Genomic DNA, 20,788 nt, shown 5'->3' on the forward strand with positions numbered 1-20,788 from the left:
ATTATTTCTGACCCAATTCCATCATCATCCCAACTTTTCTTATTTTGACCATTTTTGGTAAGGCTATAGCCCTACTATAGCCCTACCATCATTTCTGAGCCAATTCTATCATCATCTCAACTTTTCGTATTTTGACCATTTTTGGTAAGGCTATAGCCCTACTATAGCCCTACCATCATTTCTGAGCCAATTCTATCATCATCTCAACTTTTCTTATTTTGACCATTTTTGGTAAGGCTATAGCCCTACCATTATTTCTGACCCAATTCTATCATCATCCCAACTTTTCTTATTTTGACCATTTTTGGTAAGGCTATAGCCCTACTATAGCCCTACCATTATTTCTGACCCAATTCCATCATCATCCCAACTTTTCTTATTTTGACCATTTTTGGTAAGGCTATAGCCCTACCATTATTTCTGACCCAATTCTATCATCATCCCAACTTTTCTTATTTTGACCATTTTTGGTAAGGCTATAGCCCTACTATAGCCCTACCATTATTTCTGACCCAATTCTATCATCATCCCAACTTTTCTTATTTTGACCATTTTTGGTAAGGCTATAGCCCTACTATAGCCCTACTATTATTTCTGACCCAATTCCATCATCATCCCAACTTTTCTTATTTTGACCATTTTTGGTAAGGCTGTAGCCCTACTATAGCCCTACCATCATTTCTGAGCCAATTCAATCATCATCTCAACTTTTCGTATTTTGACCATTTTTGGTAAGGCCATAGCCCTACTATTATTTCTGACCCAATTCCATCATCATCCCAACTTTTCTTATTTTGACCATTTTTGGTAAGGCTATAGCCCTACTATAGCCCTACCATCATTTCTGAGCCAATTCTATCATCATCTCAACTTTTCACATTTTGACCATTTTTGGTAAGGCTATAGCCCTACCACCATTTCTGACCCAATTCTATCATAATCCCAACTTTTCTTATTTTGACCATTTTTGGTAAGGCAATAGCCCTACTATAGCCCTACCATCATTTCTGAGCCAATTCTATCATCATCTCAACTTTTCATATTTTGACAATTTTTGGTAAGGCTATAGATCTACTATTATTTCTGACCCAATTCTATCATCATCCCAACTTTTCTTACTTTGACAATTTTGGTAAGGCTATAGCCCTTCTATAGCCCTACCATCATTTCTGAGCCAATTCTATCATCATCTCAACTTTTCTTATTTTGACCATTTTTGGTAAGGCTATAGCTCTACTATTATTTCTGACCCAATTCCATCATCATCCCAACTTTTCTTATTTTGCCCATTTTTGGTAAGGCTATAGCCTTACTATAGCCCTACCATCATTTCTGAGCCAATTCTATCATCATCTCAACTTTTCACATTTTGACCATTTTTGGTAAGGCTATAGCCCTACTATAGCCCTACCATTATTTCTGACCCAATTCCATCATCATCCCAACTTTTCTTATTTTGACCATATTTGGTAAGGCTATAGCCCTACTATAGCCCTTCCATCATTTCTGAACCAATTCTATCATCATCTCAACTTTTCATATTTTGACCATTTTTGGTAAGGCCATAGCCCTACTATAGCCCTACCATTATTTCTGACCCAATTCCATCATCATCCCAACTTTTCTTATTTTGATCATTTTTGGTAAGGCTATAGCCCTACTATAGCCCTACCATTATTTCTGACCCAATTCCATCATCATCCCAACTTTTCTTATTTTGACCATATTTGGTAAGGCTATAGCCCTACTATAGCCCTACCATCATTTCTGAACCAATTCTATCATCATCTCAACTTTTCATATTTTGACCATTTTTGGTAAGGCTATAGCCCTACTATTATTTCTGACCCAATTCCATCATCATCCCAACTTTTCTTATTTTGACCATTTTTGGTAAGGCTATAGCCCTACTATAGCCCTACCATTATTTCTGACCCAATTCCATCATCATCCCAACTTTTCTTATTTTGACCATTTTTGGTAAGGCTATAGCCCTACTATTATTTCTGAGCCAATTCCATCATCATCCCAACTTTTCGTATTTTGACCATTTTTGGTAAGGCTATAGCCCTACTATAGCCCTAGCATTATTTCTGACACAATTCCATCATCATCCCAACTTTTCTTATTTTGACCATTTTTGGTAAGGTTATAGCCCTACTATAGCCCTACCATCATTTCTGAGCCAATTCTATCATCATCTCAACTTTTCTTATTTTGACCATTTTTGGTAAGGCTATAGCCCTACTATAGCCCTACAATCATTTCTGAGCCATTTCCATCATCATCCCATTTTTTCATATTTTCTGTCTCCATCCAACTTACCTACGTACATGACAGTCTTAAACCACTTCTCCACCGCGTCTTCTGCTTCTCTCACTTCTCCTGGCGCTTTTGTCTTTTATATTTTTTGCACTATGAAAATCACTCACACTATCTACATTATATTTTCCTGTTTTGTGTGTCATCAGGACAGCGAGGGCCTGGAACAGCCGAATGTTGATCCCCGTCCAAGTCCAAGGTGTGTGAATGTATTTATTCCCTGGTGTGAAGAATATCAGTGATCTGTCTGGAAGCCTGTCAGGGCGACTCTGTGCAAAGAAAAGCTTTGACCACGACGACATCGCCGGTCCACATAAACGCACCGTTTCGGCTGATCATCCACACGAGGCGGCGTTTTAGAATCCCCCAAAATATTTTCTTTTTTGTAACACGGGTCACAGAGTTGTTGGGGGGGGGGCAGCGCACGCCTTCCCTCACTTTCATTCCTCCACTTTCTTCAGCAGTGGTGGGACATGAACCCACGACCTTGACAGTGCCAGTCTGTTGCCACACCTGAGCCAGCCGGGGATACGATACGAGACCATCCCCAGCACTCCGCCAAAGACTGTGAGGAAATCACCTCAGACTGAAATCACCTGCGTCACTCCGCCTCCAGATCTGTGAAGACAAACGCAGAGCAGGCTGTTGAAATGAGCTCTCTTGGATTTGGAACTTTAAAAGTGCCTGTAGATCAAAACAAGAAAAGCCATTTTCACTGCAGTTTTTTAAAGATGTGAGACTATTTAATAGTTTTTTTTAGGAGGCATTGCTGGCTCTCAGGCTCAGCTCTAGAAATGTAGTGGTAGAGGTATATTTCTTCATTTCCTAAGTTTATAGGAAATAATTCCCATGAAAAACCAAGTTTGGACTTGATGAGATCTTCGAGGCTCAAACTGATTTTCACTTTAATGTCTGCAATGAAGTTTATGAACTAAAACTCTGAACTCAGTCTGTCGACCCAGACACATACCAAAAGATAAAATGGTTCTAAAGTGAGGCTCCACATCCATTAAACTCTGAACCCCTTTCAGGTATTTGGAACACTGCAAAAAGCAGCTGTGAAGTTTGAAATATTTAGATAACTAAGATGATTTAGGATTTGTCTGTACTGCCACATATCTTGGCGATCGATCAGGAGCAGTTGTATTCTACTGGAGCAGACTGGACACTGTCAACATGTTTACAAGCTGTTCTACCTGTTTGCTGCACAGCAACGAAGCATCTACAGGAACATAAACATTTGCTGGATGTAATCTTGTAATTTTGTAATCCCTTTTATCATTTTACTGGACAATTTGCTGTCATATAGTGATGTAAATGTGGCATAAAACACTTTTCAGCAGTACTTTCTGTGTACTGTATCCCAGTTTTGAGCTCATGAGTCATCCTGCCATGCATCTATAGTTTCCTCGGTCGTCTAAGTTGTCTTTGAACTTGCCGTCGTGGACTGTAAAAACTGGCAGTCGATGAGGACGATGGAGTAATTCAACAAGAGATTGCAGATCTAATGAAGTTGCCTGATTCTGTGACTCGTCATTTTGAAACTGAAAGCTCGTGTTTTACGACCGGCCGAAGTTACATGTTGTTTTTCAAACAATACTCCGGGAGACCCGCTCCGACACAGTTGACCAAACGCATGTTCTGGTGACGCGAGTAGACGGGAGACTGACGGTGAGGAGGCATCAGGAACAAGCATAATGTTCCTAAAATGCTGAATATCTTTGCGGGGACAAAACAACAACCTGCACATTTTGGACAATGTGACCAGCTCACTGCATGTTTCTTGCAAATATAAGAGAGAGAGAGAAAAAAGTTTTGAAGCCTGAATATGTTTATATTGTTTTTCAAGGAAAAAACACGAGATAGACTGATGAAGATGTTTGTTACTTGTTATTTAGTGTTTTAAAACTGACCTAGAAATACAGTGAAACTCCCAAAACCCAGTTAAAATCAGATCAAAATCAAATCCAAACCAAAGAAAAGCTGCCTAAATTTGATCTGAACGGAAGAAAACCATAAAACCATATTACATATTGTTACTTGTTCTTAAATGTACTAATATTGAACCTTGAAATCCTGTGATATTGCAGGTACCGGTACTTGATAATTGTGAATTTATGAATCTTGGTCAAAATCAGAATTGTACATCTATGACTATGTGTGTATGTAAGGATGTATGAAAGTAGAGGTATGTAGGGGTGAGTATGTGCATATATGTGTGTGAGAGTGGTTGTTTGGATATGTATGTATAGGTGTGTGCATGACATAGTCATAGGAAAACAAACAAACAAACAAACAAACCAAAAAAGAAATACTGTGAAATTACCACATGTAGTTTTGGGATAATGTCCTTCATGTAGTGACTTGTGATCGGGGGCAGGTCCTACTTTATGTGAGTGTATATAAAACGCAGGACTGTGGTAACTTTCAGTCAGTGACAAACACTGTGACATTTTATACCCGATTAAATTCAGATTAATCAGATTAATCAGGTTAATCAGATTAATCGGATTAATCAGGTTAATCAGATTAATCGGATTAATCAGATTAATCAGAAGTTCAGAGATTGTAATGTTAAGAAGATAAATTGCTGAAACCATTTAGTTAATTGTTTATCAGGTTCTGAACGCAACATAAGTGTTGAACCTGAAGAAAGAATTTACAAGTTTCACGTGAAGGCAGCTGAGAGTTAGTGGGCGGGACTTAGCGTGGTGCTCCTCTCTCATTGGTCCGCCGTGCTGGCAGTCAAAAGAGTTCCTGCGTTACAGATGTGATCCTGCTGCTGTAAAAGTTTATGAGTTTGTGTAAAGAAGGAGTTTGATCCGCAGCTCGGTCACTAATTCAGCTTTTACGTCTCCACATCACCTCATCATGGCTTTCCCGGGATACGGAGGGGTGAGTGAACTAAAACTAGACGAGTTTCACATGATGAATAATAGTTGAACTAACCAGAGTAACACAATCTTTGCTTATTATTTTCCACTTTTGTGGCTTAATTCAGCAGCCATTACTGTCAACAGTTGGTTTTAATTTAACATTTCACCGTCATATGCTCAATATAAGATTTAAGGCTTCAGGGTTTAATTTCTAAAGTGGGCGGGGTGAGTGGGTTTGATTGGCCATGTCCCCATTCAAATTTAACCTCCTGCTGTTGAAGGTCATTAAACTGAGACTTTTGGGGGTAAAATAAAGACCCTTGAGTCATAGAAGTGATGTTTGAAAACATGAGCATGTCCTCCAAAAAGTGTCTGCAGGTTTTGTGAGAGGAATGAACAGTTTTTCCTGCTTGGTTTCCCACAATACCTGCAGACCGTGGTCCTCCTTGGATCCCCTGACATTGTGTTCCCAGTTTGAGATCCAGAGGTCAGTTTCACACGGAGTGAAGCTGCTTGTGCCCCGTGTGACGGAGGTGATCCGCGACGCTCCACCTGCACTGGCGGCTCACACTTTGTTCAGGTTTGGCACGATGACGAAGCACAATCTCCTTTCTGTTTCAGTCTGCGGGCCTCTGTCCGCCCATGTCTGCTGCCCCCCCCGCCACTGAGCCCGTGTGGGGGTTTTTCACGGCTGTCGCAGGCCAGGTACGTTTGATCAGAAGCAAAACTCCGTTTACATTTGCATTAAAAAAAAAACCCAATGTGAACCAAGTGCAAAACTAAAAAACAAGTCTTAATGTGAAAAACAGTCTGTCAGGAGAATTTCTTCTTAAAAACCTCAGGCAGACAGAATACACAGGAATCAGACTGAGAGCGATTTAAAAAGATTTTTATTACTTTATTCTTGCAAGAAAAGACGACGTCACAGTCCAACTTTTGAATGATTGTCCAGGAGTTTGTCCAACAATGAAGTGGGACCGCGGCTTCCTAAAGGCTGAACAGTTTGAGAAAGGTCTGCGTGCTTCCGGCACTTTAGACACTGAAGGTTCCAAAAAGTTGCACAGAGGTTCCATAAGTGTCGACACAGGTCATCCTTGAAACTCAGACTGTAAAATTACACATCATTCTTTATGAGACAAAAACCTGTGTGTGCGTGTGCTCTGTTTAGGATGGAGAGGTGGATGCTCAGGAGCTCCAGGCGTGTCTGACTCAGTCTGGCTTCAGCGGCAGCTACACCCGTAAGTCCTGACCTTCACTTTGGTTCTAAGTCAACAGCAGGTGATGATTGATTAACGAAAGCATCAGTGACCTTTGTGAACATAATTCTAATCTCCAGTGCATAAAATGAAATAGAATTCCCACTTCAGGGTTATTTAGTGGATCGTTGTCACTGAGCTTTCTTACTCTGTTTTTTGTTTGTTTGCTTCAGTCATTATCCAGCTCCAGTCTGTCCACAGAAATCAAGCAAACATTCCAGACAATGACTGAACTCTTTGCATTTACAACAACAACAACAACAACAACAACAACAACAACAACAACAACAACAACAACAACAACAACAACAACAACAACAACAACAACAACAACAACAACAAAAATGGATTGAGGATATGATTGTAGGCTCGTTTCAGGTCAGATTTTGGACGAGTTGAAACATTTTAATCGATTAGCTTTTATTATTTTTCGGTGATCAAGGTTTGCGTGCAGTGACATAAATCTGCCACAAGATGGAGACAGAGTCCACTGTCAATCTGAGCGGTTTTTAGACTTAAAAACGCCTTAAAAGAGTCAAACCTGGAATACTGGTGTTGTAGTTTAAAATAAAAAAAAGGAAGATAAATCGTTCCAACCTTTAACAATAATTATTGCTAAGTACAACAAGTAAACAATAAAACACTTTTTTTTAGACTACTTTCAGACTGGATCTATTATTGGAATAGTTTCAGTGACTTTTCTACTTTGTTATTTGCTTTAGTCATCATCCAGCTTGTTTTTATTTCCACAAACTGTTTGTCCACAAACATCAAAGAATCATTGTGGAAAATAACATAATTTGCTCAAAAAAAATCAACCAAAAATAGCTGATAAAGGTACGAATAACTCCTCAGCTTCTTCAGTCATCCCACCAATCACAGTTGAATGAATTGGCCTTCACTCTTTAATCTGATTACATCCATGGGACTTCTCTTCAGGAGTATTTGCAGCCTGCGCATCGATGGACAGCACTTGAGTTGACATTGATTAAAGTTTGTTGTCTCCATATTGAAATGGTTTGTGTCTCTGCAGCGTTCAGCTTGGACACGTGCAGGATCATGATCTCCATGCTGGACGTATCCTTTCATTAGTGCTGTCAGGCAGTCGGCGCTCGGACTCGTTCAGTACGTGAACCAGTCTTAACCACGCTCACCAGAGAGATTACTCTGGGAAGATGGGCTTCAGCGAGTTCAGGGAGCTGTTCGCGGCTCTGAACTGCTGGAAGCAGAACTTCATGACGTTCGACCTGGACCACAGCGGCGCCATGGGACGCCACGAGATGGCTCAGGCCTTCAACGCCATGGGTGAGGTTGACAAGCACAGAGTCGTCACCAAGTTTTTATTAATAGTGCAATACTCAACATCTACAATGACATTAAGTATATAAACAGCCACTAGACAAGAGTCGGGAAAAGGGTCCATATTTACATTTCTGTGTCAGGATACCACGTCAGTCCTCAGGCCCTGAACGCCATCATGACGCGCCATCAGGAGGGAATATCCACTTCGACGACTACGTGGCGTGCTGCGTCAAACTGCGAGCGCTCACAGGTGAGCTGCAGCCTGCAAGATACACACAGTCCTTCTGCTGCACGCTGACGCCCTCCTCTGGTTCTTATAGACAACTTCAAACGCAGAGACGCCATGAATCACGGGCGCGTCACCTTCCACTATGATGACGTGAGTTCAACATCACATGCTTGTATGCAGTGGCATAATTCTGCCACAAGATGGAGACAAAGTCCACTGTCTCAGTGTGAGAGGATAATAACGTTTAAAAAGGTCTAATCTGGAGAATTAGTGTTGTAGTTAAAAAAAATAAGATAAATAGTTACAGCTAATTACATTCACCATTAATTATTGTCCAGTACAGCAAGTTTACACAATGAAACATTTTCTAAAACTAGTTTCTGTGTCAAGTTCTGTGACAAATTTGAATTTATCCGCAAAACAGCTGGTTTGTGGAGGAAGTGTGTGGTATGAAAGGTAGTGAACAGTTTGAATAAAATGGATGAAAATCAACACAATGATTTTGGAGTTTTGTCAGATTTCCACCTGTTTTTTTTAAAAGTTTTTATTCCATAACATTTGCACCTTCAGTTATCTCACTAAATGTCAGGACGAGTTATAAACCCGCAGCAGAGTGAGAGAAAAAGAATTCTGCCCAGAGTGTGAAAGAGAATAACATCCTGTGTCCTGTCCACAGTTCATTCTGTGCACCATGTCCATCTGAGAGCTGCTTCCAGTGGACCAGAGTCCCTCCTTTAAAGCCCCTCTGAGGAAACTCCACTTCCGTCCAGGAGAGGGCGACATCCTCCGAGACTTGAAAGCGCATTCCCTGCTGTGTCATGATCAGCCTGTACTGTAATCTAGAAAACTCCTGACTGTTATCAGACTGATGCTTCATGTCCCAATTCAGTACACGTACCTCAAAAAAGTGATGCTTTGTAATTCACATTAAAAGGAACTTTTTTTTTTTTTGCTTTTTGGATTTATTTCTCTCCTGCAACATCTCTGGTTCAACCTGTTGTTCATAACAAACCTCCCTTCTTAAACAGGTCAAACATTAATTTATTACCTTCTGAATTCATAAACTTCCCCTTGGTTGTGTTTCTGTGTTGTTGAGCCTCTGTTACCATGGCAACTCACATGGTGTACAGTACCTAAAAGTGTTAGGAGGCTTCCTAAAGGCGTTAGTGAAAAGCGATCACGTTGTTGTGACCCTCAGACATGCACTTTTACTCGGTGACGTAATAATGTGACGTCAGCCATGGTGGAAAAAACTAAAAATGTCCAAAAATAGACGACAAAATGCACTTTCTAACACTGTACACTGGGCCTCTAACCACTGATATAATCTCAAGTATCACAAAGTTCAAATCTAAATCAAGGGACAAGAGGCTGCCAGGTGAATAAATAATCAAACTGAAAATAGGCGGCACAAAAAGTTTACTGTGTTCGTTTTTCAACATCCACATAATATTCAGAGTTGGGATCTGGGTTTTAGATTATATAAAGTTGTTCAAGGCATACAATTGCTTTGGTAACTTAAAATGATCTGCTTTGAGCCACAAAGAATTGTGGGGCAGCGTGATCTCGTCTCCTTTGGTGAAAGCTGCATCAGTGTTAGGAGGTTCTAATGAAGCATTGACCATCCTTTCCTAAGCTTATAGAGAATTTGAACGTTCCTTATCTCAGACTCACTCAGACTTCTTGGGTTGGCAGACATCTGCATACCATACCCACTTTATGTTTAACATACCATGTTTTGTTTAGTTTAAAAAGAACAAAAGTGAAAATGTTAAATAGCTAGACTGTTCCACTGAGCTGTGACTTTAAGTTAAAAAGCAATAAGCTCACAAAGCATAACATTTACACATGTTCTATAGATATGAAGAGGGGAACAGGTTGTGTTTAAAGTTGTTTCTAACCCTACTTCGAACTCAATTACAGGCTTTCATTCAGAAACATACAACGTTTGGGGAAGAGAACCATAATGAAAAGTAAAATTGTGTCTGAAAATCGTTCTAAACTGTTACAGTCCACAGCTCCATAACATCTGGATCACCTGTTTCCAGCAGAAGGACGTCTCCTTTAGATTTCAGTCGAAGCTTCTTTGCAGAGCAAACTGTCGAGTCTGTTCCGTTGTTGTAATTCACACATCTGGCCACAAGATGGCGAGAAATCAGGAGCTGCCCTTTAACAAAATGGAGGTTTGCCCTCTAGTGGTCAAAAGTAGTAACTACTACCAGGGTATAGCAGAGAGCTAGTGACCACAGGAGGTCAGTAAATCATCTGTCGCGAGTCTGGATGAGAAATATTTACTTTATGGATCAGTTTGGTTTTCTGTGTTGTATTTGCAGATGATGTCCTCCTGGCATCGTCACATGAGAGCGCTCAGTATTCATTGCTGTGACTTTCTGGAGGACGTAGCTCAGTGGTCACCTCCACTGAGGTCACTGTCCAACGTCACAGGTTCAAGTCCAAGTCAACCTCTGATTGAATAGTGTCTTTATTGTGGAATATTGTGTGTTCATATACGTATAAAGGTGTGTCCATGGCTTGTATTGGTCAGAGCTGTAGCTCAGTGGGTAAGACCTGTGACCTGAGTATCACACATCAAGAGTTCAAGTCCTGGTCAGTGACCCTCCCTGCTTATACATGTTCTATGTTTCTATTGCATAGGTATATGTATAAAGTTGTAGCCATTCACGTGTGTCTCAGTTAGTGGTGGATGGGTCCAGGTAGGTTAGGGTAGAGAGAGAGGGAAACAGCAGCATTGTCTTTTTTTTTTTCCCTCTCTCCTCTCCTCTCCTCTCCTCTCCTCTCCTCTCCTCTCTCGCTTCCTCCTACTTACCTGCCCTACAAATTTCAGCATTTTTGGTAAGGCAATAGCCTTACCATCACTCTGTCACTCTGCATTTAAAGGTTGTGCAGAAATATTCCTCTTTGCTGTTCTCTACTCAAAGCATGAAAAGCTGGAATGAAGAGCAGCAGTGTGTGAGGATGTGTAGCTCACACAGTCAGGATGGCGCTTTGTGTTTGAGAGGTCACGGTTCAAGTCTTTCATGCGCCAAATTTTGATGGTCAAAACTAAAATCGAAGACTTAAATACACCAGGAGAAGTGTTTTGTGTATCTAAGTGCTTGTGGCGCAGCGGTTTGGTCTGGGTTCCTAACTGCGGAGGACTCAGACAGGCGGAGCTTCGATTCCTCCTGTACCAGGACACTTCCCCAATGCAGGAAATGGAATGGTTGGTCACTGTGGACGGTTGGTCAGGTTGGGATGGCTGGCAGGAAAAAGCAGGAAAAGGAATGGTTGGTCAGGGTGAGGTAGGGGAGGGAGGGAGAGGAGGAAAATGGGTGGTATTGGGGGGTGTTGGATAGTGGGGATTGGGATGGTTGGTCAGGGTAGGAGTTAGTGGTGGATGGGTCCAGGTAGGGTAGAGGGAAAAAGCAGCATTGTCTTTTTTTCCTCTCTCGCTTCCTCCTACTTACCTGCCCTACAAATTTCACCATTTTTGGTAAGTCTATAGCCTTACCATCATTTCTGACCCATTTCCACCATCATCCCAATTTTTCATATTTTCACCATTTTTGGTAAGGCTATATCACTCTGTCACTCCGCATTTAAAAGTTGGTGCAGAAATATTCTGCTTTGCTGTTCTCTACTCAAAGCATGAAAAGCTGTAATGAAGAGCAGCAGTGTGTGAGGATGTGTAGCTTGCACAGTCTGGATGGTGCTTTGTGTTTGAGAGGTCACGGTTCAAGTCTTTGATGTGCCAAATTTTAATGGTGAAAACTAAAATTGAAGACTTAAATACGCCAGGAGAAGTGTTCTGTGTATCCAGGTGCTTGTGGTGCAGAGGATTGGTCTGGGTTCCTCGCTTTGGAGGACTCAGACAGACAGAGGTTGGAATCCTCCAGTACCATGACACTTCCCCAAGTGGGGGGTGTTAGATAGCAAGGTGTTCAAGTCTTTGATGCGCCAAATTTTGATGGTCAAAACTAAAATCGAAGACTTAAATACACCAGGAGAAGTGTTTTGTGTATCTAAGTGCTTGTGGCGCAGCGGTTTGGTCTGGGTTCCTAACTGCGGAGGACTCAGACAGGCAGAGCTTCGATTCCTCCTGTACCAGGACACTTCCCCAATGCAGGAAATGGCAGGAAATGGAATGGTTGGTCACGGTGGATGGTTGGTCAGGTTGGGATAGCTGGCAGGAAAAAGCAGGAAAAGGAATGGTTGGTCACGGTGGATGGTTGGTCAGGTTGGGATGGCTGGCAGGAAAAAGCAGGAAAAGGAATGGTTGGTCAGGGGGGGTTGGTCCAGGGGAGGGAGGGAGAGGAGGAAAAGGGGTGGTATTGGGGGGTGTTGGATAGTGGGGATTGGGATGGTTGGTCAGGGTAGGAATTAGTGGTGGATGGGTCCAGGTAGGGTAGAGGGAAAAAGCAGCATTGTCTTTTTTTCCTCTCTCGCTTCCTCCTACTTACCTGCCCTACAAATTTCACCATTTTTGGTAAGTCTATAGCCTTACCATCATTTCTGACCCATTTCCACCATCATCCCAATTTTTCATTTTTTCACCATTTTTGGTAAGTCTATATCACTCTGTCACTCCGCATTTAAAAGTTGGTGCAGAAATATTCTGCTTTGCTGTTCTCCACTCAAAGCATGAAAAGCTGTAATGAAGAGCAGCAGTGTGTGAGGATGTGTAGCTCGCACAGTCTGGATGGTGCTTTGTGTTTGAGAGGTCACGGTTCAAGTCTTTGATGTGCCAAATTTTAATGGTGAAAACTAAAATTGAAGACTTAAATACGCCAGGAGAAGTGTTCTGTGTATCCAGGTGCTTGTGGTGCAGAGGATTGGTCTGGGTTCCTCGCTTTGGAGGACTCAGACAGACAGAGGTTGGAATCCTCCAGTACCATGACACTTCCCCAAGTGGGGGGTGTTAGATAGCAAGGTGTTCAAGTCTTTGATGCGCCAAATTTTGATGGTCAAAGCTAAAATCGAAGACTTAAATACGCCAGGAGAAGTGTTTTGTGTATCTAAGTGCTTGTGGCGCAGCGGTTTGGTCTGGGTTCCTAACTGCGGAGGACTCAGACAGGCAGAGCTTCGATTCCTCCTGTACCAGGACACTTCCCCAATGCAGGAAATGGCAGGAAATGGAATGGTTGGTCACGGTGGATGGTTGGTCAGGTTGGGATGGCTGGCAGGAAAAAGCAGGAAAAGGAATGGTTGGTCAGGGGGGGTTGGTCCAGGGGAGGGAGGGAGAGGAGGAAAAGGGGTGGTATTGGGGGGTGTTGGATAGTGGGGATTGGGATGGTTGGTCAGGGTAGGAGTTAGTGGTGGATGGGTCCAGGTAGGGTAGAGGGAAAAAGCAGCATTGTCTTTTTTTCCTCTCTCGCTTCCTCCTACTTACCTGCCCTACAAATTTCACCATTTTTGGTAAGTCCTTACCATCATTTCTGACCCATTTCCACCATCATCCCAATTTGTACAAATTTCACCATTTTTGGTAAGTCTATAGCCTTACCATCATTTCTGACCCATTTCCACCATCATCCCAATTTTTCATTTTTTCACCATTTTTGGTAAGTCTATAGCCTTACCATCATTTCTGACCCATTTCCACCATCATCCCAATTTGTACAAATTTCACCATTTTTGGTAAGTCTATAGCCTTACCTTCATTTCTGACCCATTTCCACCATCATCCCAATTTTTCATATTTTCACCATTTTTGGTAAGGCTATATCACTCTGTCACTCCGCATTTAAAAGTTGGTGCAGAAATATTCTGCTTTGCTGTTCTCCACTCAAAGCATGAAAAGCTGTAATGAAGAGCAGCAGTGTGTGAGGATGTGTAGCTCGCATAGTCTGGATGGTGCTTTGTGTTTGAGAGGTCACGGTTCAAGTCTTTGATGTGTCAAATTTTAATGGTGAAAACTAAAATCGAAGACTTAAATACGCCAGGAGAAGTGTTCTGTGTATCCAGGTGCTTGTGGTGCAGTGGATTGGTCTGGGTTCCTCGCTTTGGAGGACTCAGACAGACAGAGGTTCGAATCCTCCAGTACCATGACACTCCCCCAAGTGGGGGTTGTTAGGTAGCAGGGTGTTCAAGTCTTTGATGTGCCAAATTTTGATGGTCAAAACTAAAATCGAAGACTTAAATACGCCAGGAGAAGTGTTCTGTGTATCTAGGTGCTCGTGGCGTAGCGGTTTGGTCTGGGTTCCTTGCTTCGGAGGACTCAGACAGACAGAGGTTCAAATCCTCCAGTACCATGACACTTCCCCAAGTGGTGGGTGTTTGATAGCAGGGTGTTCAAGTCTTTGATGTGCCAAATTTTGATGGTCAAAACTAAAATCGAAGACTTAAATACGCCAGGAGAAGTGTTCTCTGTATCCAGGTACTCGTGGTGCAGCGGTTTGGTCTGGGTTCCTCGCTTCGGAGGGCTCAGACAGACGGAGGTTCGAATCCCTCCAGTACCAGGACACTTCCCTGAGTGGGGGGTGTTGGATAGCAAGAACGGGAATGGTCGGTCAGGTTCGGATGGTTGGTCAGGTTGGTCAGAGTGGATGGGTCGGAAGAGGAAGAGGAAGAAGAAGAAGAGGATGAGGGGGATGGAGAGAGAGAGAGAGAGAGGGGGGGGGAAAAAGGGCTGGCAAAGTTTTTATAAACACTTATTGTGTTTATAAAAACAAAAAAAGCACCTTTGTCATTTTTCCCCCCTCCTCCTACTTACCACTTTTTTCCCTGCTCCTGTTCCCGCCCACACACTCTGATTGGCTACTCACACACTCCGATTGGTTACTCACACACTCCGATTGGCTACTCGCACGCTCCCATTGGCTTCCCGCACACTCCGATTGGCTACTCACACACTCCCATTGGTTACTCGCACGCTCCCATTGGCTACTCGCACGCTCCCATTGGCTTCCCGCATCTCTGAGTCTTCTGGTGATCTGGAACCACCGTGAGATGGACTCGAACCACCGCCTATCCACCAGCACCAAAGTGTGGAAGACAGTCTTAAACCACTTGACCACCATGTCTTCTTCTTTGCTCACTTCTCCTGGCGGTTTTGTCTTTTATTTTCTACAGGTTGCACTTTGAAAATGATAAAGTTCGAACCATCAACCCTTCGCTTGATAGTCACACTCTTATCTCAAACAATAAAGAGACATAAGTTCTTCAAGTGGAATTGAACCCACGTCCTGCTTCATCAAAGAGCAGCGTCCTTCCTCACTGAGCTAAACAGGATGGTGTCGTCGGTCTCACCGATCTATGGATATAGAAACACATCAAATAGAACTTTTGGAATCAGGCTGCTCCCTGACCAGAACTTGAACCGCTGACACTTTATTACAATGAGAGCGTTGCTTCTCACTGAGCTAAACATCAGACAGGCGTCCCTCTGGACACTTCAGCCTTTGTCCTTAGTGGTTGAAGAAAAATGACCAGAGACCAACGACCTTGGTGTGGGAGACTGAGGTTCACCTCCTGTAATCCCGGGTCCTTAAAGCTAGGGTTAGGGTTAGGTTCAGTTACTGGTCTGAAGGAACTGGGTTGGCCCTGGTCTGGAAGACCAGGAACTAAATGTAGGAACTGAACAGGCCAGGAACTGAATCTAACCTATAGGCTATGGCCTTACCATCATTTCTGACCCATTTCCATCATCATCCCAATTTTTCATATTTTGGCCAATTATGGAGTTAGGAGTTCGTGGTGGGTGGGTCCAGGTGAGGTAGGGTAGGGGAGTACAGGGAAAGAGAGGGAGGGAGAGAGAGGGAGGGGGGGAGGGAGGGGAAAAAGGGCTGGAAAATATGATTATTAACAACTCTTTTTTTGTGTTTTTAAAAAAATTACCATTATCTTTTATTTTTTGCCTCCCCTCTGTCCCATCCTACCCTCTCCTGTCCTGTCCTGTCCTTTTACACCACCCCATTGGCTTCCCACACACACCCTTCGGCTTCCCACACCCCGCATCTAGCCCTCTGAGTCTTCTGGTGATCAGGAACCACCGTGAGGAGAACTTGAACCGCTGCCCGTCCACCAGCACCAAAGCTTGGATGACATTCTTAAACCACTTGACCACCGTGTCTTCTTCTTATCCCACTTCTCCTGGCGCTTTTGTCTTTTATTTTCTACAGGTTGCACTTTGAAAATGGTAAAGTTCGAACCATCAACCCTTCGCTTGATGTGTAAGTGACGTCAGTGCTGTCCACTGAGCTATCAGTCTGTCTCAGTGACATATGGACGGGTTCAGCTCTATAGTCACACTCTTATCTTAAACAATAAAGAGACATAAGCTCTTCAAGTGGAACAGAACCCACGTCTGCTGCACCAGGAGCAGCGTCATTCCTCACTGAGCTAAACAGGATGGTCTCATAAAACAATTCCAGAAAGAGACATACAACGTCCACGATCTGAACTCCGTTAGAAACTTAAACACCTTTCTATGGATATAGAAACACATCAAATAGAACTTTTGGAATTTGTGTTTATAAAAAAATTTGTATTGTCTTTTTTTTGCCAGCCCTCTTCCTCCCCTGTCTCCATCCAACTTACCCTCTCCTGTCCTACCCCACTGACCTCTATCTGTATTCTCAGGCCCTCTAGTGATCAGGAACCACCATGAGGAAGACTTGAACCTCTGCCTGTCCTCCGGCACCAAAGTGTGCATGACAGTCTTAAACCACTTCACCACCATGTCTTCTGCTTCTCTCACTTCTCCTGGCGCTTTTGTCTTTTATACTTTTTGCACTATGAAAATCATAAAGTCTCAAGGCCCAAAGTTCAGTCCCTCCTTGACATGTTGGACCAGAGACAGCAGAGCTTCCCACTGAGCTAAGTGTCTTACTGATGGAGGTGCAGCTCCACACATCTATGTAACACACAATACTGAAGATGTAGAAGAAGAGAGCGCACTCACCAGGACTTGAACCCTCGACGTGGTGCACTCAGGTACGAGGGCTCACCCACTGAGCTACAGCTCTGACAGACGAAGACACTCACACTATCTACATTATATTTTCCTGTTTTGTGTGTCATCAGGACAGCAGGGGGGGACAGCGAGGGCCTGGAAAAGCCAACTGTTGATCCCCGTCCAAGTCCAAGGTGTGTGAATGTATTTATTCCCTGGTGTGAAGAATATCAGTGATCTGTCTGGAAGCCTGTCAGGGCGACTCTGTGCAAAGAAAAGCTTTGATGAGCCCGTCCACTACAATTTTTCATATTTTCAGAATTTTTGGTAAGTCTATAGCCTTACCATCATCTGACCCAATTCCATCATCATCCCAACTTTTCTTATTTTGACCATTTTTGGTAAGGCTATAGCCCTACTATAGCTCTACCATAATTTCTGAGCCAATTCTATCATCATTCCAACTTTTCTTATTTTGACCATTTTTGGTAAGGCTATAGCCCTACTATAGCCCTACCATTATTTCTGACCCAATTCCATCATCATCCCAACTTTTCATATTTTGACCATTTTTGGTAAGGCTATAGCCCTACTATAGCCCTACCATCATTTCTGAGCCAATTCTATCATCATTCCAACTTTTCATATTTTGACCATTTTTGGTAAGGCTATAGCCCTACCATTATTTCTGACCCAATTCCATCATCATCCCAACTTTCCTTATTTTGACCATTTTTGGTAAGGCTATAGCTCTACTATAGCCCTACCATTATTTCTGACCCAATTCCATCATCATCCCAACTTTCCTTATTTTTTTACCATTTTTGGTAAGGCTATAGCCCTACTATAGCCCTACCATTATTTCTGACCCAATTCTATCATCATCCCAACTTTTCTTATTTTGACCATTTTTGGTAAGGCTATAGCCCTACTATAGCCCTACCATAATTTCTGAGCCAATTGTATCATCATCTCAACTTTTCACATTTTGACCATTTTTGGTAAGGCTATAGCCCTACTATAGCCCTACCATTATTTCTGACCCAATTCCATCATCATCCCAACTTTTCTTATTTTGACCATTTTTGGTAAGGCTATAGATCTACTATAGCCCTACCATCATTTCTGAGCCAATTCTATCATCATCTCAACTTTTCATATTTTGACCATTTTTGTAAGGCTATAGCCCTACCAATATTTCTGACCCAATTCCATCATCATCCCAACTTTTCTTATTTTGACCATTTTTGGTAAGGCTATAGCCCTACTATAGCCCTACCATTATTTCTGACCCAATTCCATCATCATCCCAACTTTTCTTATTTTGACCATTTTTGGTAAGGCTATAGCTCTACTATAGCCCTACCATCATTTCTGAGCCAATTCTATCATCATCCCAACTTTTCTTATTTTGACCATTTTTGGTAAGGCTATAGCCCTACCATTATTTCTGACCCAATTCCATCATCATCCCAACTTTCCTTATTTTGACCATTTTTGGTAAGGCTATAGCTCTACTATAGCCCTACAATCATTTCTGAGCCAATTCTATCATCATCCCAACTTTTCTTATTTTGACCATTTTTGGTAAGGCTATAGCCCTACCATTATTTCTGACCCAATTCTATCATCATCCCAACTTTTCTTATTTTGACCATTTTTGGTAAGGCTATAGCCCTACCATCATTTCTGAGCCATTTCTATCATCATTCCAACTTTTCTTATTTTGACCATTTTTGGTAAGGCTATAGCCCTACCATCATTTCTGAGCCAATTCTATCATCATTCCAACTTTTCTTATTTTGACCATTTTTGGTAAGGCTATAGCCCTACTATAGCCCTACAATCATTTCTGAGCTAATTCTATCATCATCTCAACTTTTCATATTTTGACCATTTTTGGTAAGGCTATAGCTCTACTATAGCCCTACCATCATTTCTGAGCCAATTCTATCATCATCCCAACTTTTCTTATTTTGACCATTTTTGGTAAGGCTATAGCTCTACCATAATTTCTGAGCCAATTGTATCATCATCTCAACTTTTCACATTTTGACCATTTTTGGTAAGGCTATAGCCCTACCATTATTTTTGACCCAATTCCATCATCATCCCAACTTTTCTTATTTTGACCATTTTTGGTAAGGCTATAGCTCTACTATAGCCCTACCATCATTTCTGAGCCAATTCTATCATCATCCCAACTTTTCTTATTTTGACCATTTTTGGTAAGGCTATAGCCCTACCATTATTTCTGACCCAATTCCATCATCATCCCAACTTTCCTTATTTTGACCATTTTTGGTAAGGCTATAGCTCTACTATAGCCCTACCATCATTTCTGAGACAATTCTATCATCATCCCAACTTTTCTTATTTTGACCATTTTTGGTAAGGCTATAGCCCTACCATCATTTCTGAGCCAATTCTATCATCATTCCAACTTTTCTTATTTTGACCATTTTTGGTAAGGCTATAGCCCTACCATCATTTCTGAGCCAATTCTATCATCATTCCAACTTTTCTTATTTTGACCATTTTTGGTAAGGCTATAGCCCTACTATAGCCCTACAATCATTTCTGAGCTAATTCTATCATCATCTCAACTTTTCATATTTTGACCATTTTTGGTAAGGCTATAGCTCTACTATAGCCCTACCATCATTTCGGAGCCAATTCTATCATCATCCCAACTTTTCTTATTTTGACCATTTTTGGTAAGGCTATAGCTCTACCATAATTTCTGAGCCAATTGTATCATCATCTCAACTTTTCACATTTTGACCATTTTTGGTAAGGCTATAGCCCTACCATTATTTTTGACCCAATTCCATCATCATCCCAACTTTTCTTATTTTGACCATTTTTGGTAAGGCTATAGCCCTACTATAGCCCTACCATTATTTCTGAGCTAATTCTATCATCATCTCAACTTTTCATATTTTGACCATTTTTGGTAAGGCTATAGCCCTACCATTATTTTTGACCCAATTCCATCATCATCCCAACTTTTCTTATTTTGACCATTTTTGGTAAGGCTATAGCCCTACTATAGCCCTACCATTATTTCTGAGCTAATTCTATCATCATCTCAACTTTTCATATTTTGACCATTTTTGGTAAGGCTATAGCCCTACCATTATTTTTGACCCAATTCCAATCATCATCCCAACTTTTCTTATTTTGACCATTTTTGGTAAGGCTATAGCCCTACTATAGCCCTAACATTTTTTCTGACCCAATTCCATCATCATCCCAACTTTTCTTATTTAGACCATTTTTGGTAAGGCTATAGCCCTACCATCATTTCTGAGCCAATTCTATCATCATTCCAACTTTTCTTATTTTGACCATTTTTGGTAAGGCTATAGCCCTACCATCATTTCTGAGCCAATTCTATCATCATTCCAACTTTTCTTATTTTGACCATTTTTTGGTAAGGCTATAGCCCTACTATAGCCCTACCATTATTTCTGACCCAATTCTATCATCATCCCAGCTTTTCTTATTTTGACCATTTTTGGTAAGGCTATAGCCCTACTATAGCCCTACCATAATTTCTGACCCAATTCTATCATCATACCAACTTTTCTTATTTTGACCATTTTTGGTAAGGCTATAGCCCTACCATTATTTCTGACCCAATTCCATCATCATCCCAACTTTTCTTATTTTGACCGTTTTTGGTAAGGCTATAGCCCTACTATAGCCCTACCATTATTTCTGACCCAATTCCATCATCATCCCAACTTTTCTTATTTTGACCATTTTTGGTAAGGCTATAGCCCTACTATAGCCCTACCATCATTTCTGAGCCAATTCTATCATCATTCCAACTTTTCATATTTTGACCATTTTTGGTAAGGCTATAGCCCTACCATTATTTCTGACCCAATTCCATCATCATCCC

At 41.8% G+C, this 20,788-nt stretch overlaps 1 protein-coding gene across 1 annotated transcript; it reads left to right on the forward strand.

Annotated features, from left to right (window-relative positions):
• The first annotated feature begins 5,139 nt into the window (after positions 1–5,139).
• Positions 5,140–8,798, forward strand: LOC308127504 (grancalcin-like). The gene is given in 9 exon segments (XM_080492593.1): positions 5,140–5,217; positions 5,820–5,903; positions 6,367–6,436; positions 7,488–7,531; positions 7,612–7,759; positions 7,897–7,941; positions 7,944–8,006; positions 8,077–8,135; positions 8,662–8,798. Coding segments are annotated over 9 exon segments (564 nt in total). The 5' UTR covers positions 5,140–5,193; the 3' UTR covers positions 8,689–8,798.
• Positions 8,799–20,788: the final 11,990 nt, after the last annotated feature.

This window comes from Lipophrys pholis (assembly GCF_963383615.2).
Source record: "Lipophrys pholis genome assembly, chromosome: 23".
In the NCBI taxonomy this organism is placed as follows: domain Eukaryota; kingdom Metazoa; phylum Chordata; class Actinopteri; order Blenniiformes; family Blenniidae; genus Lipophrys; species Lipophrys pholis.